The sequence below is a fragment of the Podarcis cretensis genome (assembly GCF_951804945.1).
Source record: "Podarcis cretensis genome assembly, chromosome: 1".
Lineage (NCBI taxonomy): Eukaryota > Metazoa > Chordata > Lepidosauria > Squamata > Lacertidae > Podarcis > Podarcis cretensis.
The window spans coordinates 34,291,233-34,318,506 of NC_137170.1; the positions used below are offsets into that span (position 1 = coordinate 34,291,233).

Sequence of the window (27,274 nt, forward strand, 5' to 3'; positions counted from 1 at the left end):
TGTCCCACTAACTTCAGGTTGGCCTATATATTCTGTGGATGCAATTACAAAACCACCACTTCCTGAACAGAATCTGAGTAATCAGGTTTCATTCAGGAAACTGTGGAGATTAGGAAAACGGCATTCAGCCCTTAACCCACAGGCAAAACACGTATTTGACTATAGGAAGGGAGGGGGGTTGGAATGCCTGTGACTTCTCTATATCACATTATCTGCTCTGTTCATTGAAAGGGCAGGATATAAACTAATTAAATAAATAAATAATCAATCAGTCTTAGTTACATATGTATAAAAGGTCCAGATATGCAACCAAATATCACTGGTGAGCAAAGAATACTGCATACTCCCCCCCCTTTTTTTTCTTTGCTCATGTAAACACAGACAAGTTGTTTTCTATTTTCATGGAGCGTAACAACCAAAGCTGCAACCGATTCAATTTTTTTATCAGAATGATTGCTTGCTTTTCAAATGGCTAATAAGTTAATCAATTTATTACATCTACATATTGACGAAATTAAGATCTAGTCTAGAAGCATTGTTTTGTTCTTAGATACTGAACCAGGTATGAGACAACTGCAAAAGCTACCAAGCACAATAACATACAAAAAGGATACCTTTGGCATTTATTTTGCCACATTTGCCTACTGCAGTATGTAAATTAGATGAAAAAAATCAACAAGCACACCCCTAACTCTCAGGCCCACCAATTTAAACCTTGCTAGAATTTGCATTTGCCAAATGTCCAGCTAAAGTTGGTTTTAGTAGGTTAGTCTACTGCTTAAACTCTTTGGGACTTCTAGCCTTACTAAGTGATACAAAAGTTAGAGGAATTAGCACCATTCAACTGTTTATGAATGCCTGATACAAATAGTCTCTTGCATCTGACGAAGTGGACTCTGGCCCATGAGAGCTTACATTTGTTAGCCACTAAGGTGCCTTGAAATCTTGTTGTTTCACTCTTCTTTTATTGTTGATATGAAGAGATGAGGATGGTTAAACACAATTCCTCATGCATCTAAACAGTTAACATCACTATTAACTCTTTCCTGAAAGAGATTAATGAAACCGGGGGAAGGAGAGAAAGGGGAGACCTATATTCAGCCACCTGCGGCATTCCCATTACCCCTGACCATTGGCCAGGCAGCGGGGACTGATGGGAGTTGAAGTCCAACAGCATCTGGAGAGCCAAAGGTTCCCCATCTATTCCCCAGCAATTCTACTACATCATTAGGTAAGTGTTCTACGTGCTTAGAATCATACGCTGCGATTATACTAGTAGGATTGCAAGAAGTTTTGTAAGGAGGATTATGCGAAATATTGCAGAGAAAACTATGATAAGAATTATTAGTGAAGGAGTATTAAATGTAATACTGAAAATAATGAAATGCAGATTAAGTGATAAAGACTGAAAAATCTTCAGATGCAGTTGATGGAAGTCCAAAACATTGTTTAAGATAAGAAAGTGTGTTATATGATTTTTGTAAATTATTTGTAAAAATCAATAAAAAATTTTTTTAAAAAAATAGTATCATACACTGCATATACACCATGAAGTTAAAGCAATTCCCCAGAAGCAGTTCCCTAGAAGTCTGCTAAAGTGCTGGGAAATAAAGCTCTATGAGGAGCAAAATACAATTCCTATTATTTTTCTGGGGTGGCAGAGATAGAGATGTGCTTCAAATGTATGGAATGTTGGAAGGGACCTCAAAGGCCATTCAATTCAATGCCCTTCTAATGCAGAAAACCACTACTCTTGCCCCCTCAATTCCAGTCATTCTTACTACAGCACTATAGATAGTCCCTGCCCCCTAATATTATAAGGAGTGAGCCAGAGACAGCAGACACCAAGGGATGGAATTAAGGCTGTCTTGACGCATAATTTATAGGAGGAATTCAACACCATGCTCTTCTGGTCGTTCCATCAGCACAAGCATTTCTGTTTGCTAGATGGAGCAATATCCCTCTATTCCCCTCTGTGCTATTCTAGGGGCTGTTTTCATCACACCTAAAGCAGATTTGGGGAAGCAAGAAGGGGCCACTCAGGAGGAAGCCCTGTTGCACTTGCTAGAGTCTTTGTGCTGGTTTCCTTAGTTGAATCTAGGCCTGTTTTCACTACATTCCACACCAGCACCTATTAGTCCCCAACCTGACCCTATATTGCAGAGTACAGGGTTCTGATATGCGCAGATCCCTTGCAGTAGCAAGACAGGGATTATTTCCAGGATCACACAGATTTTGCACCAGCAGGTTTTTCTACTGCCAAAGAAAGGAGGGGAGAAAAAAAAATCTTTAAGAAACTCCATCTTTACTCATTAAACAACAACAACTATATTTGTCCCCTGTACCCCACCTTTCTTCCAAGGACCTCAAGGAGGCTTACATAGTTCTCCTCCCCATTTTTTTTACCTCACAGCAACCCTGAGAGGATGAGAGTAAGTAACTGACCCAATGAGCTTTTGGTCTCCCCAGTCATAGTCTGACACTCTAACCACTACACTACAGTGGCTTACGGTACTTGCTGTGCTCACTGTGCTTATAGTTTGGTGCTACATCACTAAATCCACAGAACGGGAAGCAGTTACATCCCAGGGGAGACAAAGGCAAATGAAAGTGCACCTGGTCACATGTATGCGGATTTTACTCAAAGGAACACAACAAGGCTGCAGTTGGTTCCCAGTTCCTTATTCAACCCAAGAGTTGCATGAGCATGACCTGGACAAGGAACTGAAGTTTACACACCTCTGCAGTCCAACATAAACTTTGAGCAACCAGAAATCACATATGCCTATGTAAACACCAAAGGAACAAAAATTCAAAATGAAATCTGTCCTGTGCTGTAACAACTCTGCTGGTGTTAGAAATTGTGTAAGACCTGGGCAGGGGAATCCTCTTTCACAACTTCTTTAGAAATGCTGGGTTGGATCCAGGCCGCTAAGCGGCATTTAGTTCTCAATGAAACCAATGGGACTTAAACTGACCATTACTAACCTGTCCCATTTATTTCAACAGGACCTCAGTCCAGCTAGCTTATCAAACAATCCCATGGCTTGGGTTGTCTGCAAACAGTTTGGTAACCCAAATCCTTTGCAGTACAGAAAACAAGCCTTTCCAGGCAATTGCCATCACACTAACAGAAGCTGAGGATAGAGATGCCATGCGCAAATGTGTGTGCCAGGGTGTGACCAGCTCCTTTGGCATGAGGGTGACTTCTGAGGGCCATGTGCCAGTGGCCAGTGGGGTGAGAGAAAAACAGTGGATGCAGCAACAAACACACCTGTTACCTTTGTGCAGTAAGTTAGTTTCTACACTCATGCATGCACTCCAGCCAAACAAAACTACTCAAGAAGACGGCAAAGCAAGGGCAATGAGGGGTGTGGCTGGGGAGTGGGTGTAGCCTAGGGAGAGTGCTGAAGGTGGGGCAGAAAGACTTGGAGAGCTATATCTGGCCCTGGGCCTGAGGTTCCCCACACCTGGCTTCTATGCTGATTCTAAAAGCCTCTGAACAGAGATGGGTATGCTGGGGTGTTGAGTACTAAAGGACTGCATATATATAATAGGAATAATAATAACCCAGTGGAATGGAGAACACCAGTGAAGCATTCTCACTGGTTCCGAATACAAACTCTATAGGAAGGACAAGTTAGGGCATAAAAGGTTGGTGTCCTTCTGTGTGTCAAAGGGGGAACAGACTGAAAATCCCAAAAGGGAAAGACACCTGCACAGCATCGCTGTGGGTGGCAAGACAGCTCCCAAAGTAGTGATGTACTTGGAATGTACCCAAATGCCCAGGGTGATCTCAAGATGGAGAATGCTACCAAGGAGGCCTCTAAAGGAGGAAGTGTTATAGTAATGGGCAGGATGGATACGTGCATATTATGGTTTCCACTAAGAAGTAAAATGTCAAGATACACTAAATGACTATGCTGCAGAACAGATGGTCATAGAACCCAGAAAAGGTGAGGCAATCCTGGATTTAAACTTAAGTGGTGCCCAGGACCTGGTGGGAGATGGAAGTGTTGTCAAACGGACTGCAAACAGTGGCCATAGTAATCTCAAATTCAGCATTTACATATGTGGACAACTGTCAAGGAAGTCTGACATAGGCACATTTGACTTCAAGAGAGGAAACTCCTTGAAAGTTGAAATGGAAAGTCAAGATCGTCAAATCTCCCAAGAATGCAGGCAGGGGTTATTCAAAACTGCAATAATAGAAGCCAACTTTGAATGTATAGTATGTTGCAGATTAGAAAACAAAGCATCAAGGACAATAGGAAAGATACCATAAAGGATGTAAGCATGGTTAATGAGAGATGTATATAATTAGGCATGGTGTGGAAAATAAGAGAGAAGGTTTTATCCCCCTCTCATAGTGCCAGAACCCAGAGTCACAACATCATGAGAGAGGTGTTTCCAGCTACCCCACACCTTGCCTTTGGAAGCCTTGTAAGTTGCTGCAGGAGAGGGACTGTAAGCGACATGATGGGAGGGGAGTTTCCAGGACCAAGGTGACACAGTCAAGCTCCCTGGTTATTTTTGCTAGTGGGTATTAGATGATGTTAATATACTCTCATTATATTTATGGAATGGGGTTTCTTACATGTTTTTATATACAGGTAGGTTGTCGTAGTCAAAACAAAATTTAAAAAATTCCTTCCAGTAGCACCTTAGATACCAACTAAGTTAAAAAGTAGAGACATCACCTTGCCAACAAAGGTCCGTATAGTAAAAGCTATGGTTTTCCCAGTAGTGATGTGAGAGCTGGACCATAAAGAAGGCTGATCACCAAAGAATTGATGCTTTTGAATTATGCTGCTGGAGGAGACTCTTGAGAGTCCCATGGACTGCAAGAAGATCAAACGTATCCATTCTTAAGGAAATCAGCCCTGAGTGCTCACTGGAAGGACAGATCGTGAAGCTGAGGCTCCAATATTTTGGCCACCTCATGAGAAGAGAAGACTCCCTTGAAAAGACCCTGATGTTGGGAAAGATGGAGGGCACAAGGAGAAGGGGACGACAGAGGTCGAGATGGTTGGATAATGTTCTTGAGGCTATCAGCATGAGTTTGAGCAGACTGCGGGAGGCAGTGGAAGACAGAAGTGCCTGGCGTGCTCTGGTCCATGGGGTCATGAAGAGTCGGACACGACTAAACGACTAAACAACAGCAACAAGTTTGTTATTGGTATGAGCTTTCGTGTGCACTGGTATCTGAAGAAGTGTGCATGCACATGAAAGCTCAAACCAATAACAAACTTAATTGGTCTCTAAGGTGCTACTGGAAGGAATTTTTTTATTATGTTTTAATATGTTATTGTATTGCTGTTATGCAGGTATTATGCTATTATGAAATTGCTTTTGCACTATTTGATTTTGAAATTCATTCCTGTTTTGTGAGCTGCTTTGGGTATGATTTTTGTGGGGGAGGCATGGAAATAAAATTATGAATGAATGAATGAATGAATGAATGAATGAAGAGCTATCCAATAAAGCTGATTCTTGAGATTCAGGGCATACTAAAATAAGTACTTCTTCATACAGCACATAGTATTTGCTACCACAATATTTGGCTTCCAAGCTTGGGTAGCTTTAAAAGGGGGACCATACAAATTCATGGAGAAAAGGGGTATCACTGAGAACTAGTCATGATGGTTGAATACTTCAGTGTCAGAGACTGCATGCCTCTGAATAATCATAAGGATCTGGTTGTCCACTGTGAAAATAAGTTACTGAGCTTAGATGGGCCTTTGATCTGATCCAGCCGAGCTCTTCTTACTTTCTTAAATAAATCAATTATCAACCAGTTGAACTGATTCCTCAAAATCTGGTGCATTTACAGTACACAAAAATATATTGGGAAAGGGTGTTATTTGTGTTCAAGTGGATGTGCCCACAAGCCGGGGTAATCAATGAGCAAAAAGAAGCATCCACAGGCAGAACATTGTTCTGGATGAAAAATGATAAATATGCATGGAAATAGCACACCTGGAGCAACATCTACACATGGGTCACTGCACTGGGAGCAACCAACTGATCTGAGGTTGAAGAAATAAAAGACTTGGAGAAAGAATGAATAAAGGTTCACGATATATAAAAGGTAAAGGGACCCCTGACCATTAGGTCCAGTCTTGACCAACTCTGGGGTGCGGCGCTCATCTCGCTTTATTGGCCGAGGGAGCTGGCGTACAGCATCCGGGTCATGTGGCCAGCATGACTAAGCTGCTTCTGGTGAACCAGAGCAGCGCACGGAAACGCCGTTTACCTTCCCGCTGCAGCAATACCTATTTATCTACTTGCACTTTGACGTGCTTTTGAACTGCTAGGTTGGCAGGAGCAGGGACCGAGCAACGGGAGCTCACCCCGTCGCAGGGATTTGAACCGCCACCCTTCTGATCGGCAAGCCCTAGGCTCTGTGGTTTAACCCACAGCGCCACCCATGTCACGATATATCTTGCACCACAATTCTAAGAAGGTCCATTGGGCCACATGGTGGGATATACAGTAAGTACATTACAAAGCTTGTTTGGAGGTTCTAGCAGAGGAGTGCAGCTATCGTGTATCCTTGACCAAATAATGGTACACGCCTTCTACCTGGGATGGTCGTCCTCTCGAATGCACAGCTTCAGGAGGGACGCACAAGAAGCTGTGCGGGAGGAAGCAGACACCTGCCTAACCAGCCAAATGAGCCAAATCAACCCTGGCAATCAATGGGGTAACAGATGTCACAGCCAGATCACACCACAATTCTAAAGAGGTCCATTCGGTCATATGGTGGGATAGAAATACATTGCAAAGCTAATATCCAGGGTTATGCCATGGTCTTAAGGGCGCTCTGGGGCCTAGTCACATGACCAATGCATGTAGCTTTTATGTGGTCATCTCCACTAGTCCCCATTCAAAGGTGGCATTTAAATCCTGTTAATTCCACTAAGAAAATGAAGTAGGCGCTTAACAGGATTAAGGAAGTTGACTCAGACATAGGTATTACCAAGTTCAATGGGGCTTGGTCCCCAATAAGGGTGCTTAAGTACAGTGGCGTAGCGTGGGGGGTGCCAGGGGTGCCGGCCGCACCGGGTGCAACATCTGGGGGGGGCGCGAGTCCAGAGGGAAGGGACAAGTTCCTTCCTCCGCCGGGCTCCCCGCCGCTGCGGCTGTGCTCCACTCACTGCTCGCAGGAGGAGCAGCCGCTGCAGCAGCGCCGACACCGCCACCAACGCCTGGCCGGGCACGGGCACGGGCAGCCTCCGCACCCGACGCCGACGCCATCCCCTCGGCCCAGCCACAGGTGGCGGCTGCTTCTGCCGACTGGGAGAGAGAGGGGCCTCGCCGCGCCCTGCTCTCCCCAAAACCCTCCGAGAGGAAGCCAGCGGGCGGGCAAGGGTCTCCCGGCGGAAGGGGGCGCCGCTGGCTCTGGCTCTCAGCGCAAGTCTCAGCCGGGGGGGGTCGGGCAAGGACCAGGCCGGGGGGAGGAGAGGCGCTCGCCAAGCCCGGATCTGGAGCGCCTCGGAGCGCGGGCTCCACCTACAGCACAAGGAGAGGAGGGGGCGGGGAGGCGCCCGAGGGGAGGGGGCTTCGGCTGCCTTGGCCCGCGGGGGCTCCGCAAATAATAAATTTAATAAATTCCTGCTGACCCTTAAGGGGGGGTCCTTGGCTCCTTCGCTCGCCCCCAGCCCCAGTGGCGTAGCGTGGGGGGGTGCAGGGGGGACGGCCGCAACATCTGGGGGGCGCGCGCTCGCACTCGAGTGCTAAAATCCAGGGGTTAAAGGTAAAGGTAAAGGTACCCCTGCCCGTACGGGCCAGTCTTGACAGACTCTGGGGTTGTGCGCCCATCTCACTTAAGAGGCCAGGGGCCAGCGCTGTCCGGAGACACTTCCGGGTCACGTGGCCAGCGTGACATCACTGCTCTGGCGAGCCAGAGCCGCACACGGAAACGCCGTTTACCTTCCCGCTGGTAAGCGGTCCCTATTTATCTACTTGCACCCGGAGGTGCTTTCGAACTGCTAGGTTGGCAGGCGCTGGGACCGAGCAGCGGGAGCGCACCCCACCGCAGGGATTCGAACCGCCGACCTTTCGATCGGCAAGCCCTAGGCGCTGAGGCTTTAACCCACAGCGCCACCTGCGTCCAAAATCCAGGGGTTAGGGGACGCAAATTACTTGCCTTGCCCCGGGTGCTGACAACCCACGCTACGCCACTGCTTAAGTAACTGTCTCCACTTATCTAGGAATAAACCTCATTGGACACAGTGGGACTTCTGAGTGAATGTGTGGGATAGAGCTGTATGCCTTTCCTGTTCAAAACTAACATGACTTCAGGATGCTTCACTGAAAGGTGCCCGGAGACAGTAGCACAGTACTGTATTCAGTTTGCTCATAATGGACCAGTGCAGGAAAGGAATAGTTTGCTAAGAGAAGACAGAGCTCCTCCCCCCTTCAGTTCCAAGAAAGCAGGCAACTTATTACAAACCAAGTAAAACCTAAAAATTAAAGCAAGGGACTCTTGGTCTGGCAGATCATTAATTGAAAGCCTAGCTCAGTACTCCCATGCTGGAATGGCACAACCTCGGAAGCACTTCAGAATAAAGCAAGCCTCCTCTCCAGCCCCTCTCCAACAAGTGACTAATAATAATAATAATAATAATAATAATAAATTTTATTATTATGTATACCTGGCCCATCTGGCTGGGTTTTCCCAGCCATTCTGGGTTGCTTCCAACACATATAATACATATAATCAGGTTTACTCTGGATTGGAACAGGACAAACAGTGCAATCCTATGATCTTGTGTATGTCTACTTAGAAGTCCTATTGAGTTCATTGGGCCTAACTCCTAGTTTGCCTAGTTTGCCCAATGAAATCAATGGGGAAGTTAGTCATTACTTCACTTAAACCTCATTGATTTCAATGGGAATGAAGTTCAAGTAACTGAGCCGGATCGAACTCTCAGTATGGGAGCTGAGGCTGCTTCCAGAATATATTTCCAGCCAAACTCTCTCCTGTGAGTCCTGGCTTTGCTGACGACAAAGGAAGCGTGCACAGGATTCGGGCAGGACCATCCTGAATTTCTGCTGCTACATACTATTTGTGATACCCCAATATCGCCCCCAAAAGGGGGTGGTGTGGAGAGGAGGGTCTCTCTCTCTCTCTCTCTCTCTCTCTCTCTCTCTCACACACACACCCCCCACCCCAAAATAGGTGTGTGTTGGAAGATTGACTTAAAGCAATTCATTGGATCCTGGCTTTACTAGAAGGCATGGGCTTGGCCAATGGGGGGCAGAGAGGGGAAGCTGACCCCCCAAATCAATAAAAATAAATGCATAGTTAACAGGTTCTGCCCCTCTAACAAAAGGCCTGCCCCCCCCCCAAAAAAAAATCCTGTCTACGTCCATGCTAGAAGGCGGCTTGTTTTGGCTTTCATCCGGAACCGTAATCCAGATTGCTGCGTGTTCCGGTTTGAAAACGTTTCTCTCTTTATTGGAAGTTTTAAAATGATTCTGCTGAGTAAGTATATTGGAACTCAACTGGACTATGGCAGGACTATGGAAAGCCAATAAACCCTAGTCACACTTACCTCGGAATAAGCCCCACTGGATTCAGGAGGGCTTACTTGGAAGTAGGCATGGCTAGGCCTGCGCTCCAACTAACTACCTCACCCCCAGGGAAGGGCATTGAGAGCTCAGCCTGCGATTCCTACCCCTCCTCCAATCCCCCCCCAGCCCTTCTTCCAGGCAACCGGCGCTCGCTTTTTACCTGGCTGTACTTGGCCTCGGGCTCCATGGAGCTCTTGTCCAGCCCGTTCACCGCGACGTGCTGCGCTGTGGCCGCGAAGCCGCTTCTGCTCAGGCTGCTCCATTCTTCCACCTTGGGGCTGTGATAGGGCGAGCTGTCGCTTACTGCGGGCAAAGACAGGGCAAAGGAGCGTCAGCCAGGGGCGCCGGCCTCGCATAGGGGGGCTCCCGGAAAAAGAGACTCGTGCGCAAGGGAGGGCCGGGTGCGAGGGGCAAAGCCAGGGAGGGACGGGGGGGCAGCTGTCCCCCACCCCACAATCAATCAATTGTAAGAAGATTTTGACACATATATTATTATTATTAGCGCTTGGGGTCAAAATAAATTTAAAACAACTGTGGCTGAGACATTTCATTCCGAATCTGCTAGACAGAGCCAGTCAGAGGATGATGACAGGTGGGTGTCCTCTCCCCCCCCCCCAATAAATCCTGACTACGCCCATGGCCGGCTGGAGTTTGCATCTCCACCAGAGACTCAGGGCCCGGCTCCTTCTCCCCTCCCTCCCCGTGAAAACCCTCATCTACTTGCACCTCGTTAGCCAAGGTCTCCCGGGGCAAGGAAAAGGGCGACTGACCCTTGTGCCTGGCCGCATCGGAAGCAAGTCCCGATCGCCTCTGCATGGAATCATAGAACTGTAGAGCTGGAAGGGATCGCTTGAGTCATCTAGTCCAGCCCCCTGCAGTGCAGGAATACTGTATGTAGGTGACCCCTAATGGAACTTGTTGCTAAGTTGGTGCATCGAGGGGCCGCAATTCTGGCTCCCTGTTCCTCATGGACGCCCTTCCTTGGGTGCTAAACCCCCTTTTTTTTGGAATCAACGGGGCTTGGAAACCTCCTTCCTAATGGAGGCTGGCTGGGGGTTTCTGTGCCATTTGTTCCCAGTTCTTCATTTCCCCCAGCCTGAAACGGTTTCCCCCCGCCCTCCTTGGGAGGAAAAGTCGTGAAACTAATCAAATTTGCTTGAAATCGTTCAAATCAGTGGTATTTGTTTCTATTTAATGCGCCTAGGATTTAAGGTTTCGGGTAGTCGGAAATCAGCCGTCTCGATTACAGCGGCTCTTCAAGCCCCGTGGGCAGCCCGAGCCTAAAAATGTTTACTTTGAAGTAAATCCCATGACGTTTCATTCCCAACTAAATGGGTTTAGGGTTGCAACAGCCCTGCAGCCAGGATCCCACGCACGTTGACCCGGAAGCAAGTCCCAACCGAGTCCAGCGAGGCTTACTCGGGAGTAAGTTTGCCGAGGCGACACTAGTATACCGCCTCCGCTGGATTTATATGGTTTCCACAGCGGTACTTCCCAGGCGCTGGATCTAGCGTGGTTTTGAGGACTGCGGTGCCATCGCAACCGACCGGACGCACATCCCAAGAGCAAATCTGCTCCAACGGAGGCCTCCTGTTTAAATCAAGGGATTCAGCCTATAGTAAATCTGTAAATCAGCCGAGCCAGGCGCTAGATCGCTTCTCTCACCACCATCCAACATGAACCAAAGAAATAAATTGGGGGGGGGGGAGGAATGAAAATGAAAGCAATAGGAGGCCCCGACTTGGGAAAACGTGGGACCTCTCTTCGCATCGCAAGCTTCTGGTGACATCTCAGTCGCTATCTGCCAGGCTTTGCCCATCAACAAACAGCGAACGTTATTTCAAGCTGTGGTTTTAACGCAGGCTCATAATGCGCCGCGCTCAGCCCGCCCGTCCCAGAGTCTTCTTATTTTCCGAGGGTCTCGTTCCTTCTCTCCCTCCCCCGCAGTTAAAGTATATTCGGGGTGCGGGGGCGGCAGGCCTAGAGGAGTCCCTTGGTGCAAACCCAACGTCCTGCCTCCTGGCTCCTTGAATGATTCCAAGAGACAGTGGACCGCCAGCTGACCTGGCGAGGAAGAGGCTTCTGAAATTGTTAAGCAACAGCGCAAACTCGGGATCACTTAACGGAGGCTATTTATTCCCTTCGCTGTGAAGAGATCCTGGTTTTGCACGCGTAAAGTACAACCACGAGGAAGTGGCTGAAGACTCTGGACACGCTCGCCTGAGAGTAAGTCCCATTGGATTCAATGGCGCTTACTTCTAAGGAGACACTCATGCAACTGCGCTGTAAGGAAGTAAATAAAACAGGCTGAAGCCAGCCCATCTCCTCCCTGCCTGTGGGTGCGTTTCCACAGCCTGCAAGCTGGAAACTTTTGCTCCTTCTTTTAAAGTTCAAGTAACTGAAACCCCAATCCTACGGTCCGATAAACAGCTATTTATAAGTACTTATTTCTAAATAAACGTATAAAGGAGCAGGATGCAGATGTCTCCCAGTAGGACTCACTGCCGAGGAATGTGTTTCCTCGGAAGTAAGCCCCTCTGTGGTCAAGCGCGCTTACTCGCCAGCAAACGTGTTTACGATTTCAGCTTTACCATGTTAGAAAGGAGAGAGCTCTGAGCTCCCACAAACCAACACTGAAAAACCTGTCTGCCTTCCTTTCCTGGAGATCGCAGTTAATGTCCCTGATACAGAGAAGCTGCGATCCTAATAATATTCTGAACCACAAACAAGTTCCAGTGAAATCAAAGTAACACAGATATTCAGCTGAGCATAGGGGTATATTAAGTTTAAAGGGGTGGGGTAATTTTAGCTCGTAAAAGGGTATTTGCTGTGGCTGCTTCTTTTTAAAAAATAAAAATAAATCTACGTTAATACTTCTGGAAGGAAATTTGATTGTAGTTTGACTACAGTCTGTGTTTGACTATAGTTGTGCAAATATTAGATGCGCTAGATACATAGATACAAACACACGAATCAAAGTCTCCTCCAAACTTTTTCAGCCTGTATGGGGTCTATCAAAGGAGAAAGCCATGCAAATGACCAGTAGCTTTGTCCACCGGGAAGCTAAGCTTAACTTCATACTTCACACACAAACTAATTCTCATTTAATTAATCGCAAAAGGACAAATCACCACGAACACCTGCAGAATTAATGAATTGTGTTAAATTTCCGCTTAACCTGATGGGGAAGGTCTTTCCTCCTAACACTTTGCCTTGTGACTTGTGATTTGGGTCGCCTTGTTATGTCCCTGTCCAGCACCCGTACAATTTTGTTTGCCTTTTAAGTCCCATCCTAAACGCGTTTCTAGCCACTGAGTTTCCAACAGCCTGATAAACATAAAAAAGAAAAAAAGAAAAAAGCTTCCTAGTTTTGGACTTCCGCAGTCTCAAAGGCCACCACTTATGACAGGGCGAATCAGAAGTGGCCATTCATTCCAGTCACTCACTTGCATGAATAAACGGTAATCGATAATAGGCAATATATTTAATGTCAGAGAATTGGGGAGGGGGGTGTTACAGGGCAGTATGGCGTCATTTTAGCACATATTATCGTGATTCTGGTTTCACGCCTGAATCCACTTCCTCCAGAGTAGCCCAATTGTATTTACTGGCTCCATGGGTGGATTGAAGCCTTACAGTGACATCCCATACCTGTCTATTAAGAGGTAAATATCATTGAGTTCGAGACTGGGTTGAATTTACAACGTTCAAATAAGGAAGGGAAATGCATTTGGAGCGTTCCAAATAATTGGATTCCAATCTTGTTATGCGCAGCGTTTAAGCGCCCTTGAATTAACAAGTGTTTACTTCCAAGTAGACGTGTTTAAGGTACATGTGGACGGGCAGATCTGACATTCCATTCCACCTTCCACACTGTTTTCAACGAACCCCACCCCCCAAACTCCAGCGCCCAGTTACTCCATCCTAACACAAAGGAAGGAAATTATTTGGGCCTAACTGGATTAAGAAAAACTCCGCAGTTGTTGAAAGTCACCCATCATCCTCTCTTGCTGACAGCCCCTGCGTAGTGATAAGTATCTTTGACATAATTATTTTCAAGGTCGATTTGATGGAATAGTGTCACATTTTACGGCAGGAGATGCGTAATGAAAACTAACTCGCAAATTAATACGGAAGGTTTTTTTATTATTTGTTTGAAATATTTAGCTTGCAACCTATATTCTGTTACGGATGGAGGAGGCAAACCCCACTGAGCTCCATAGGACTTACTTCAGAGTCGACCGGTACAGGATTGCACTGTTGGAAAGCTGCGCGGTTGCAACAGCCACCAGAAAACGGAATGTTTGCGTGTCTCTATCCTAAACCTGCATCAATATTACAGCCTACTTCCGGATGTGACTATGATCCCCGTCTCTTTTGCCATGAAGCAAGTGCCTTTGAAATCCATGGGGCCAGCTGACTTCCTTCCAAGCAAAAACCCATAAGGATTTAGGGGCGAGAACACTTCGATCCTAAGATAGGACTGATTGGGGGCAAGTCCCATAGATTTCAACGGAATCTTAATTCGAAGCCATCAGGGAAAGCTGACAAACGCAGCGAGCCTTCGATGGGATCCACAAGCCGGTTAAGCCAGGGCATTTAGGGTGCAAACAGAACCATTTCAGCGCAAACACTTGGGGTTTTTATTTTATGAACTCCTGCCATCAACAGGCTGTTGGAAACTCGGTGGATGCCCTAAAGGGCGAAGGAAATGCTACGGGTGCTCGGCAGGGACATAGAGGAGGCCCTCGCAACAAGGACGCAGGGGGGGACCCTCCTCTCCGGGACGAAAGAGGGGAGCCCCCCAGCCGCTGGTCTCTTCCCTTCCTCGCGCTGGCGCACGTCGAAAGTTGTCTTAAGAAAGCGAGCTGTCTCTGCGAGCTCCCTGTTCTGCTGATCTCTCACTTTCCCATGAATAGGGGCTTCCTTTCCGTGTCAGCAAGGTCAGCTTATCCTATAAATCAAGGGCAAAGCGCCCTCAGATGCAGCTCCGCAAACCGGAGCGGGGAAGGGGAAGGGGAGGGAGCGAAGGAGGCCAGGAGACGGGATGGAAAAGCCTCCTTGTCATTCAGATCCCACCCGATTGCCCGGCTCCCTAGGTAGGAGGCCTTGGACACTATGGCTCTAAGAAAAGGAGGAAATACACGCCAAGTCGCGCATCGCTCTCGTGCAGCTCCTTCTCTTTCCCCAACACCCACCCACAAGGGGCACAATTGGCATTTGCAAATCTCCCCCCCCCCCCTCCCTGGAAAATGCATTGTAATTTTTAAGAACTGGCAACATTTATTTTCCTGCAGAAATTCCAGCTGGAATCTTAAAAGTGAGCTAGGAAAAGTTAGAACCTAATGTTTAGCTATTATTATTATTATTATTATTATTATTATTATTATTATTTTATTTCTGCCCTCAGCATGCAAAGCAGCGTGAATTTTTTTTTAAAAAAACAACCCTGAATATTTTATTAACATGGGGTTTTTTTTTTACAAAAAATGCCAAATCATACAGCAGCCATAATCTAAATAATAGTGTTTCGTGATAAAAATAGGTAGAATTGATGGGGGGGGGAGTTAGACTATTGGGAGGAGTTGACTAGATTTACAGACACTTTTGGGGGGGGGGACTTGGCCCCATTAAAACCTATGAGACCCCCCCCCCCCCAGCGAGACTGTTTGTGTAGCATCACATTTTGAGATGGTGGGCAAGTATCTGATGCCGTGTGTTTAGTTTGAGCGTTTCACTGTTCGGTTCAAACGCTCTTGCCTTTTTGTAAGGGCAAGGTTTCGATTTCTGGAGCAAAGTAAGGAAAAGCGAGCCGAGCAGCAGTTCTTTGGAAGGGGCTAAATGCTAGTTAAACATCGGTAGTTTCAGTTTTCTGGACCACCGCTTTGGAGGAAAACAAAGTGAAGCAGAAGAACGAAAGCAATTAGGTGACATTTGAACTTCCTGTCTGAGCAAATTTGGTCTGATTGCGAAAACTGGTGGTGGATTTGCCTGCAATTTCAAGGAGATGCCTTTCCTGTAGAATCCCTGACATGAAAGCAAACAGGCACAAAGAAGGCCTGGCAGGGGAAAAAAGCAAATATACCTGATAGCTTCTCTCTTTTTTTGCATGCTTGCCTATTGCTTTGCTTGTGCATTATTCATCTATATCATAGACATTTAGATTTTTAGGATATATTAAAATATGTATAATCTCACACACCATTTGCTACCTTGTTGCCAAACTGAAGGTGACATTTTAGCATTTGAGAAAGTCAGCTATAGTCTACAGAAACATAATGGCACAATAAAATTGTTTTTAGAACGCCACAGGATTCTTTATTGTTTTAACACCCTCATATGTTTATATAACTATTACTACCAGGTATATAATAACAGCAAAGAGGATTGTGACACCTTAAAAGCTAACAAATTTATTATTTTATAAACTAAGGCCATATTAAATTTTTAAAAGATGTCACAAGACGGTTGCTTTTGCTGGGGCAGATTAATATGGCTAGCCATCTGAAAATAGGTTGTATTATGTTATATTTATTAAGAGGTATACTTGTAAGGCAGGAGTTACACAAACTAGGCTTTCCAATACAGTGCCATATAACATTAGCAAACATATTTTCAAATATGCAGATAGGCTTGAGTGCCATATCACAAACACATAGCTGCAGCCCAGTCTAAAAAATGAGATGCAGGATTGTTTATTGAGAAATAAATCCTACTATGCTCAATGGCACTTAATCCCAAGTAAGCATATGTAGGAATGCAGCCTAATCTGAATAGGCCAATCTTGTGCATGTTTACTCATAAGCAAGTTAAACTAAGCTTAATGGAAGTTACTCCAAAGCAAATGTGCCACTTATTGGGCCATAGATTTAAGCAAACTGGGTTCTATTTCAATTTGGAACTAGGTAGTTTAAAATAAAACAACATATTTGTTTTAATGCATTTGATTTTTGTTAGCTCAAATTAGTTTGAGGTACTTTACAAATATATACAACCCAGTCAAATAGGCTGGATACAAATAATAAAAATATTATTTCTGCTTAAATTGAAATGGTCCATTTAGAGGATGTACCCAAAGAATCAGCTAAATGTCATCTGGGAAGCTGAAATTCCCACCAAGTAAGATGAAGATTATTTCAAAGTAGATATGCTAGCTAGAAGTTCAGGGGACATCATCCGCAGGGGGGTTATCTGTAGCTTTTATCTTGGGCAAAGTCATGAAGGATTTCTATTTCAATTTACACCTTCGCCAAGGTAACACTGGCAGGATTTGGTACCGAGGAGATCTAACTTGTAAAGAGATGAACCCACCCCACAAGTAGGCCCAGGGCCCTCTGGGGGAGGAGCTCAGGGGGGTTCTCCTTCGGGTTGGCTTCCCACTTCCTGCCCTAACCACCGGAGGTCTCCAGGAGCGCTTACCTTGGTCGGTGATGGACCTGATTCCTAAGATGTCGGTGACGGAGTGGGAGGAGGGCCACGTGCGAGGCATATGGACGGCGCTGTGGATGGTGGGCACCCCGGGCGGGGTGGGCACCTTGGCCCCCGCCGCCGCCGCGATGGGGCTGGGGTACGAGTAGATGTGGTTGTAAGGGAGGGCGGGCTGCGGGGCCGCCTGGTGCTGCTTGTAGGAGTCGTAGTGGCTCTGCTGCGAGAGGTTGCCGATCTTGTTGCGCAGGATGCGGCTGATGGAGCTGACCGAGGGCACGTTGTACTTGTCGCACACGCCGTCGGCCAGCAGCCGGTCTCGGATCTCCCAGGCGAAGATGCCGGGGTCCCTTTGTTTGTAGGTCCGGATATGCTTCACCACCGTGGGCGTGGTGACCCGGGGCTTGCTGCCCCCGATGGCCCCCGGTAAGATGGAGCCCGTCTCGTTGTAGCGCGCCAGGATCTTGCTGACACAGCCGTGCGAGACGCGCAACTGCCGGCTGATGTCGCACGGCCGGATGCCCAGCTGGGCTAGTTCCACAATGCGGAGCCGGATAGCGTTGGGCAACGGGCGCCCGTTGACGAAAACCCCGCCGAGCTGGTTCACCTCCCCGAAGGCTGGCTCTGTGGGGAGAAGCACACGCACCGCACATAGGACTCGCTCGGGGGAACAAGCACAGCCCCGACGCCCCCCAACCCATTTCTAGGCTGGACCCGTTTACTTGGGAGGAGGAAGCCGCCCCGTGACTGCAAGGGGGCAGCTGTATTCCCAGGGATCGGGCCGAGCGCGCCACGGAGCTGGAAGCAAGTTCCACGCAGAGCCAGGCCTCGCTTCTCCCTCGAGGTACGGCTCGCCCCCGGGTCACCGGCCTTGGCAAGAAGCGAGGCCTGCGGGAAATGGCCACGAAAACCCACGGAAGCCGCAATCCTAGGCATGCTTCCCTGGGAGTAAGGCCCCCTGAAGTGAGCGGGGCTTTCCTTCCAAGGTTTGGGCTCGGGCTGCCAAAAAACCCAAAAAGCTCTTTTCGGACCGCGGTGGCCCACCCGTCCAGAGAAAAGGCTATTTTTGAGGAGGGAAATCTCCTCACGAATCTCCATCCTAAAGCACCCGTCTGCAGCTCTGGAACGGGCGCAGCAGCAGCGCGGCCCGCGATCCTAAAAGACCCAGGCTTGAGAGGGAGTCACTTATGTGGAAACCGCCGTTTTGCAATGAGGCGGGACGGGAGGGGGTGAGAAAGTTCGCACCGAGGCGTTACTTGGAAGCAAGTCCTGTTGAAACGGGACCCGGGCTGCAATTTAACCCACTCACCTGGGAGTAAGCCCCCTTTAGCTACAAGAGCGCTTGCTTCTGAGTAGACACAGCTAGAATTGCGCTCTTGAATGTAGATCCAGATGCGAAGAAACAAAACGAAAGGGCGGTTGTCGACCTCTAATTTCTGCCCCTCTTCCTGTTCCTCCCCTCTCTCTGGGTTTTGTTTTTTTTTAAGAGTATGATTAAAATTATCTGGTCTCGTTCAGCCTGGAAAATTTAAGTTCTGGGAAATGCTGGCGAGGCAGCAGCCAGCAGCTAGCGAGAGCTGCGGAGCTCCTTTCCTAAACCAGCAGCGCTTGGGAGATTCGCTCAGAAATACAAGTAGCTTAAAGCTAAAGGCGAAACGCACGGAAAGAGGGCGCCCTCCGGGCGAGTCCCAAATTACAAGCCCAGCCTAACTAGGATCGCCCGCTGCGGCTGAGGCTGCTGACCCTTCGCGCGTCCCTCCAACTGGTAGGAACAAGAGCGAAGTCGAGAAGGCGCTGCTGCCTCGCCAGCCCCGCACCCTCCTGCCTTCTCCCTCCCCGGCCCAACTTACCCATGGCTCGAGTCAGGGCAACCGCGGAGCGGGAGAGACGTGTGGTGTGGAGTTGCTTTTGCTTTTGCTTTTTTTGCTTTTTCAAGATCCCCCAAGGAAACGAGGCGACCGAGTGCGCCTTGGCCGGCCTGGCGCAGTGCGCGCTGGAGGAGGAGGCGGAGGAGGAGGCGGCCCCGGAGGCTGCCTCCGATTTCCACCACGCGAGCCGGCGACGGTGTCAAGGAAAGGAACCCCGAGGAAGTCACTTTCCTGAGACAGGAGACTTAAGTTCTGCATTTCAATCTCGCAGCAACGTGGGCTGGGCTGGGCTGGCCGGGGCGGCTCAGGCTATCACTCAGCAGGGGAACGCCCCTGCCAAGGGCGGACCTAAAGGAGAACGGGCCCTCTCATTGGCAGAGGAGGGTGACAGACATGCTCGCCCTGGAAGGGCCTTCCGTTCGCTTTCGCAGGCGGGCTTGGATCAGCACCTGGGTTCCCGGCGCAGGGGCAGCTCGCAATAGGTGCGCGATAGCTGCGCATTAGCAAGGAAACTAATGCCGGAATGTGCCAGATGCATTAATGAGACGGGTAAGCAGCTCAAGACTGTATAGTTTTCATTAGAGAGGGTCCACCTTTTGCCGTCCAGAACCTGCAGATTTCCAGTGGTTGCTAATAATACATTTTTTTCTTCTTCTACATTTGCGGACAAAGTAATGTTTTCAAAAATCAGAACGTTTTCCCTCCCACCCCCAGCACAAGAAAGGATACTTCTTTTGTAAGAAAGTGGTTATGCGTTCTAGGAAAGTGTCAATAATTTAAAAAGAGCTACGGACGCCTGTCTAAGGAAAAGTATTAATACAGTGATCAAATGGCAACAGAAAGTGGGGAGTCATCGGGTCCCATTTTCTACACATGGAAAGAAAAAACAATAACTTTTGAATTCGTGGCTCCATGAACGAAATTATCACACTTACGTTTACGCACATAAATCACCCCAGTTAATATATAGCTGTCTACACACACTTTTTTTTCTTTGTTGAAACCCGGAACAATTAATTTAAGTGGCTTTCTATGGGAGTCGCTTCCCCTAAGTGACAGCACTCCGAAAAGAAGAAAAATCAGCAAAGCTACAACTGCTCAAAGGCAGGCAGATCATGATGCATTGCTGGCTGGCGGGTACAATTTCCTCTAGGCATCCATAGGTCCGTAGGTACCTATTTTTAAAAAAATAAAAATAAAAAATGCAGGGTCCTAAAACGAGAAGGTCACTGGCCCATTAACGTTCCCCTCCTGCAAATGTTTGGCCTGTCTTTAAACGTAGCTCCGCCAACGTGAAAATTTAAGTAATTTTGGAGGAAGTGAAAGAAAAGTGCTGGCCGTGCTTGTGGCGAGCTGGGCTCGGCAACACGTTCGTGGATGTGAAAGGCTGTGATGTGTGTTTTGGCTGGCACCGCGGTGCTTCTGAATCGAGAGGTCTAATGTTCAGAATATTGACGCGCAGCGCAGATAACACCCGCAAAAACCTCAAGGCAGAGTTTTCTGGGCATTTTTTTTCGCCCGGTTGCTAAGCAGGAACCTTCTCCTTAACGCCCCCCCTTCCCTCCCCCTCCCCCCAAAAAATCACTAACACACGTCCTTTAGAGAATGAACCTTCTCGTGTTTTAGGATCGGGTGGCGAAGGGTTTTCTTGTCCAAGAAACACCATCGGGCCCATTAACGACTCCGTGTGAAAACACTCAGCTAGAACAGTGAAAATCTGGTCGGCGTTGCTTGCAAATGGCATCGCCGAACGGAGCTGAGCAAAGCGGTCAAGCTTTTCTTTTAAGAACGAATAAAGGCTGTTGGGAACCCAGCGCCGCATCAAACGGGGTCGTCTGGGTTTGAATTTGAGTCGAATCCCTAAACAGGAGTGACTGGCGTACCAAATGGAAACCCGAGGCGGAAGAAGCTGCCTTGTGGCCAGTGTCGGTGGAAGAAAGAGCTTGTTATGGGCCGGGCCGGGCCGGGTGCTTTCAAAAGCTCAGAATATCCACTGAAACCTTTGCTCTGTGCAAGAATGAATGGGGGTTTCGTGTGTTCTCCGGAACGTGGTTTGAGGCCGCTTACAAACCAGCGCTCCACTTCTAAACAAAGAGATTTCTTCCGAGCGAGTACATGCAGACCTCGTGACGCAAGGCAGCCCCACACCACCGAGATGCGCGGTCACCCTTTGGCTACAAGACTTTTCCCCAGTGATAAGAGGTGTGGATCGGAGAGCAGCGGGCCACAACCACCGCTTTGGGGTTAAAAAGGAAACCAGCTCTGTGGAGCGTAGACAGGGCATTCTCACGCAGGCTGACTTGTGAAACTGGCAATTATATCACTTGAAATGTAAAAAAAATAAAATGGATAATGGACTCGTGGCGAAATTTAAGCAGTTCTCCAAAACAGCGCCGAAGAATTCTGGGTAACACCGAAGTCTGCGTAGGTTGTTGCAGCCTACTGAATATTATCAGTTAACGACAGACCTGGGCTGGCAAAAGGACTATGTTGGACTTAATTCGAATGCACACCCCGATCCGTAAACTAGTTACCTTGAAACGCTGGGGCTGGAACATATTTTCTTCTTTTTTCATATCCTTGTCCCTACAGTCCTAAATCCATGAGGTGGAATTAAGTCCAGTGATGATGATGATGATGGTGATAATAATAATAATAATAATAATAATAATAATAATAATAATAATAGATTTAGAATCCTGTTATCATGTTTAGTCAATGGCAGTGACCTCAACCCTATCAAGTTGTTTCAAGTCCTGCTTGTTTCAAGGTGCCCTGTCACGGCTGTCATTTAAGATCGCAGCCGAAGCAGCTCGAAATCTTAATCGTTCCCCTTTAACTTCCCTGTGTGTAGATCAGGCTGCTGATATTCCAGTGCTCCCCCTGAATTTACCCAAGAATGAAACTCTTTGACCCACGCGACAGTGAAGCCTCGCTGGCTGGACAAAAGATCTCCCCCAACCCTCGTCGCGTTTATGTGGATTTTCATGACACTTCCTTCCAAGGACCCGCGAGCTCATGATCAGACCAGAGTAAATCCTGGCATTCCAGTTTAAAGGGGGAGGCGAGTCCTTGTTATTGGGACTGGAGTTTTAATCGGTAACAGCCGCTCCTAAACACTTTTATCGCGGAAGGCGGTTCAGTGGATTTTATAATGGGACTTCTTTCCAGTTGAGGTTGCAGTCCTTTATTTCAAGCAAATCGCTACGTTAATCTTCCTAAATAGGCGTGATAGGCTTGAAGTAGACAGCTTCGCCCACAACTGCACCCCTACTATGCCCAGTTACTTTGCAGGATGCCTCACATTTAACTCATTGTAATGGATGTCCTGCATCGGTCGGGGGTTGGACTAGATGCCCTTTGAGGTACCTTCCAACTGTATGATTCTATGAACTTATTTCCGAGGAAACGCGCATGGGATGGCGCTGGTGAAAATACCTCAAGTGCGTCGGGATCCATCTCGGATCAGCGACCCTCCGACCTGACGGCCGTTTGAACATTTGGCCCTCAGATCCCTGGCAATTCCTGTCACCCAACCTGAACGGAGAGCCTTCTGCTGGCAGTAATGTATCAGGCTTTGTTCTAGCTTTATTGGTTTGCTTGCTTGTTACATTTGTATGCCGCCTTTCCTTCCAAGGAGCTCCAGGCGGCGTACAATGGTTCTCTTCATCTAATCCCCACAACAACTCTGTGCGGTAGATCAGGCTGAGAGGCCCAAGCTCACCCAAGTGGCCGGATGAGGATTTGAACCCTGGTCTCCCGTGGCCTAGTCCACACATTCCGTCCACCCTTCTGACGTCCTAGAAACGAGTCCTCCGGCCATCTCCATTCCTTTTTGCGCGTTCCGCTCTCGCCCTGAGGCGTCTTCTTTTCCCACCCAACCTGCCCGTCCATACCTTCCCGACCCCCCACCCCGACCCCCAGCCACAGCAGCTCCAACTCCGCCTCTCCCATCCATCCCACCATCGCTGCCTGCTTCCCGGTTCCTTTTTCTCAATGTGTGTTCCTGATGTGGTCCTGTCGGAAAAGCTCGTTTACTCTGCCCGGGTCCCCAGTGGTTTAAGGATAATGTTTATCAGGAGTGAACGTGCTCAACTTGTTTCCATTGAACTGCTGAGTGTGGGCTGAAATAACAAAGGTCACATCCACAGTGAGCCGGGCGAGGGCGAGGGAGCCGAGAGGAATATGAAAACATTATAATAAACAGCAGCCTGTTGATCGCGCTGACCTGCCTGGCAAAAAGATTAATTTCAGGTACAAAATAATGAAATAATTGGAGGTAGAGAAAGAGAAAAGGAGGAGGGGGTGCAGAAGAGGAGGAAGGAGGGGGCTGGATTGGGGAGGTCGAACAGAAGGTTTCCTTTCCTGCAAATCTAATCGTGCCATAAAAACGGATGCGAAATAGTGCGCGCCTCCGAGCTCTGGGTAAACTCTTTGGCTGGGCTGCGCGGCGTCCCCGTCTGGCGACTGCGGGTTTCGGGGATTCGAATGAGATTATCACATCCACTGATGCCTCTTTTTCCTGGCTCCCCGCCGTAGAGGAGCCGGGCAAGTGCTCTTGCTCAAGGCACCTCAGGCCAAAAAGGGACTGAGGAACAGAGACCGGTGGGTTGGGTTTGAACCGTGCAGCTCCTGGTCCTGGCACTCAGAAAAGCCCAGACCCACCAGCGGATGGAGAGATCAGCCGGATCCTATCCATTGTTCTCATTAACTAGGAACACTTCCATTGAACTCAGTAGGACTTGCTTGGCTAGCACTCAAGTCCTGTTTGCGGGTTTCCCACGGGCCACCCTGAGAGCAAGATGCTGGACTAGACGGGCGATTGATCTAATTCAAACAGGCTCTTATGTGTAGTGTGTGTGTGTGTTGTGTAGGATGCAAAGAGCTCAGGGTTTCAAAGTGCTCATTGCGATGAAAAAGTGCTTCAGCACTAAATGACGCTTAAATCATTGTGAATATATGGAGCAGTATAATTAATTCGGTGGTGATGGTGGTAGAGTTGGGAAAGAAATCACTCCCCTGCGAGAATGAACCGGCGCAGGGACAGCGCGTAAGCAGCTCCCCATTGCAATCCTAAAGGCAGTTACCTAGGAACGCAATGGGGAGCTGTTTCTGAGTAAACATGGATATGATCGGGCAGCAAAACGGAGGCGTATTTAAATACGTACGTTACAAGGTGATTTATTGCCCGAGTCATAACTCAGCTAAGTGGAAATGTTTGCATTTCAGCCCGTTTATTGCTCTGGCACGTTAATCCTTCCCTGATTATTCCGACAGGGATTCTCCTCCACCGCCTCGAGATTTTATTTTATTTATTTTTTGCTGAGGGGAGGCACGTTTGGGAAGAGAAATTAAATCAAATCCAACATGATCAGTCCGATCCAATGCAGAATGAGACGTGCCTTGGCAGATCCTACGGAGATTTAGGCGCCTATTGGAATAACGGGCTGCAGTCCACCTAAGAGGATCGGGTGAAAAACGTTTGGGATGGGAATGTCTTAACGTAACTGGGGGTTGGGGCTTAAAAATTCCCATCACGTTGTCTTAACTGTCTACTCAGCAGACTCTACTGGACTGAGACTAGACAAGGGCTGGCTCAACGGAGGCATATGGGCGAGGGGGCAACATTTCAGCGAGATGACATCCCCTGTTTCATTAAATTGCAACGAACAGGGTGCCCTGACTTGCTCCCAATCTAGAAATTCCAATATCTGAAATAACGGGAGCGTGAACAGGATCCGGCATAAGAGGAAATGCGTGGCTAATTAATTCCATTGATTGATGGAAATGCTTTGGCTAACTATAACTAATCCATGTACTGTATTCCAACCTACTTTGAGTAGCTTGGGGTACTGTGTATTGGCTGCTAATGTGTTGTCTACTTTTAGGTTGCGATCCAATCTGCATTTTATTTATTTATTATTATATATATGTTCCACTTTCCCTCCAAGGAGCTATACACTCCCCGATTTTATCCCCACACAGCACTTCGAAATTTAGATTTTTTGTATTGTAGGGAGAACAGCGAGGTATCTGGGCAACCATTTCCCCTGACTGGGAGAGAAGAGGAAAGGGTCAGGTTGTCCACCCAAATAGATCAGAGACTTGAACCTAAGTTTTCCCCATCAAAGTCCACTGTGAGAATAGGTGTGCCCCAGTACTGGACTCAGTCTGAATGGGTTCCAATTTCAGTTCTACTTGCCAGGACAAGGGGCGTTTATCTCTCTGGCACTGTCCCCAGTTGTAAAATGGGAGGCTGAAGTATTACGCACGGTTACTTAGGAGTAAGTCCACTTGAACCCTATGGGATTTTCGTCGCGCATAGACTCGGCTGCTGCAACTCTGCCCCTGGCGCCTCGCCACACCAAGTGCAGATTGCTATGAGGTCGGAACGTAAAACTTTCGAAACCGCCGCCTGCATAGCCTGCGTTTCAAAATGGGAAGTGGTTATGATAACAGCTTCTAAGCAGGGTGTCCTTAATTACATCCCATTCTGATTTTCTACTAGTGTGGTAACTCACATCGGCAGCACTCAGACGGGATGTGTTTCTTAAGTCACATCTCCAGAATCCTGATGCCTGGAAGGACCTCCCACGGAAATCGGTAGGACTCTAACAGCGCCGTCATATGCAAGGTCACTCAAAAGTTTGCCCCCTTACATTGAGCAGAGCTATCACAACTTCTAACTGTTGAGTGTTCAGACTACTGCAGCGTCTTTATGCGGGAGCAAGTCCTGCTGGACTCGGTGGCACTTACTTCCGAGTAAATGTGTACAGGATCGGGCTGCCAAATGTACAGCATCCAGGCATATTCCAGCGAGCAATCCTGAATCTACAGCTCTCAGTTTAAATCTCGTGGTTTGTACGGTTCAGAACCTGCAGCTGTAAAACTCTTGACATTTCCCCCCTCGACAGGAAACACAATTTATAGAATGAGCAGCAATGCGAGCCTGACAGTATACCTTACCAAACCAAACATCTCCAGGGCCGGTTTCCTTGCACAACTTCCTCAAGGTCACCCGCTGCTGCTGAACACCGCCAACCTGGAGCCCGCGGGCACGTTTCAAGGTCTTTAAAGCAACAAGAACAATTATTTAAAGGTGGCTTTCCCCCTCTTGACCCACTCGCTTGATAGTATTCGGAGGAACTGGCAAGGCACTGCGATTGTTGCATAGTAATTGTGCATAGGCTTGCAATCCCCATTTTGCCTAGGGTTGCAGTGCTGGCGTTTCTGCCTATGCCCCTGGACTGTGGCTTGTTGATTTGAGGCCCCATCTGGTGTGAGCTTCCGTGAGGGGCATCTGCAAGGGAGGGTCGGAGGCAGGCGATCTTGGGCAGCTCCTGCATTTATGGGAAATGCCCAGCATTATACAGGAACATCGGGAAATGAAGGTCAATGCCCATTTCAGGAGTTCCAACGTGGCGCCCCTGAGCACAGTCATGCCACTGATGCCCACAAAAGCCTCTGAGCACTTCCTTCACTGCCCCTTGGTCATGAATCAGGAGTGCCAACTTCAATAAAATATAGGGGGAAGGACAGGTAAGTCCCGCCCCCACAATCGATCACAAGCACACACACCCCATTTGAATGTCCATCAACTTTGCAGGGGCCGGATCCCTCAAATACCCATCTTCCTGGCCACACACAGATGGAAGAAGCTCCAGAGCAGGTATGACAGAAAGTCCTCCCTGTCTGGAGCCACATTCCCCTGTGTCCATTCTAGGCAACAGGAAATTTTTGTACTTGACTGCTCTAGTAACAATACATCCCACACCGACACCTTGGCATTTAAGCTCATCAACCGGATCCCATCCATGTTTACTCAGAAGTAAGTTCCTACATTGCTGATCCTCAAAGAATCGTGGGAACTGCAGTTTGTTAAGAGTGCAGAAAATTGTTAGGAGGTCTGTATTTCTCTCCTAGAGCTACAAATCACAAATTTCCATGGGAAGAGGGATTGATTGCTCAATCACTCTGAAGATTGTACCTCTGGGAGAAGACTAGGAGCCTCCTAACAATTATCAGCACCTTTAGCAAACTGCAGTTCCCAGTATTATTTGGAGGAAGTTGTGACTGTTTAAAGGCAGCATACTGCTTTAAATGTAGAGTGCAGATGGGGCCTAAATCGCAGCTGGGACTGGAGGCTAAACATAGGCTACTGAATGCCACAGGGCTCACTTCTAAACAGGCAGTATTACACTGCACTGGTCTCTAATCGCAGGGGACTGGACTAGAGAACCCTTTGGGTCCCTTTCGGCTTTATGATTCTGTGACATCGCAGTGCGCGGGCCTCGATCGATTCCTACCCAGCTACTTCCACAGACATTACCTTTTGGCCTGGGACGTCAGTCTGAAAGCGCAGCAGCAGCCTCCAATAAACCGAAATACTTAAATAAAAC

General features: G+C 48.0%; 1 protein-coding gene across 4 annotated transcripts in view; it reads right to left on the reverse strand.

Annotated features, from left to right (window-relative positions):
* Positions 1 to 19,168, reverse strand: part of PAX9 (paired box 9) — a 34,868-nt gene extending 15,700 nt beyond the window's left edge. For all 4 annotated transcript variants that reach the window (XM_079985768.1, XM_079985767.1, XM_079985766.1 and 1 more), the window contains exons 1-3: positions 18,858 to 19,168; positions 17,002 to 17,631; positions 9,743 to 9,885 (exon numbers count right to left, since the gene is read on the reverse strand). In XM_079985768.1, the coding sequence (XP_079841894.1) occupies positions 9,743 to 9,885; positions 17,002 to 17,631; positions 18,858 to 18,861 (777 nt within the window). In that variant the 5' untranslated portion in view covers positions 18,862 to 19,168. The remainder of the gene's footprint in view (positions 1 to 9,742; positions 9,886 to 17,001; positions 17,632 to 18,857) is intronic.
* Between the last annotated feature and the right edge of the window lie 8,106 nt (positions 19,169 to 27,274).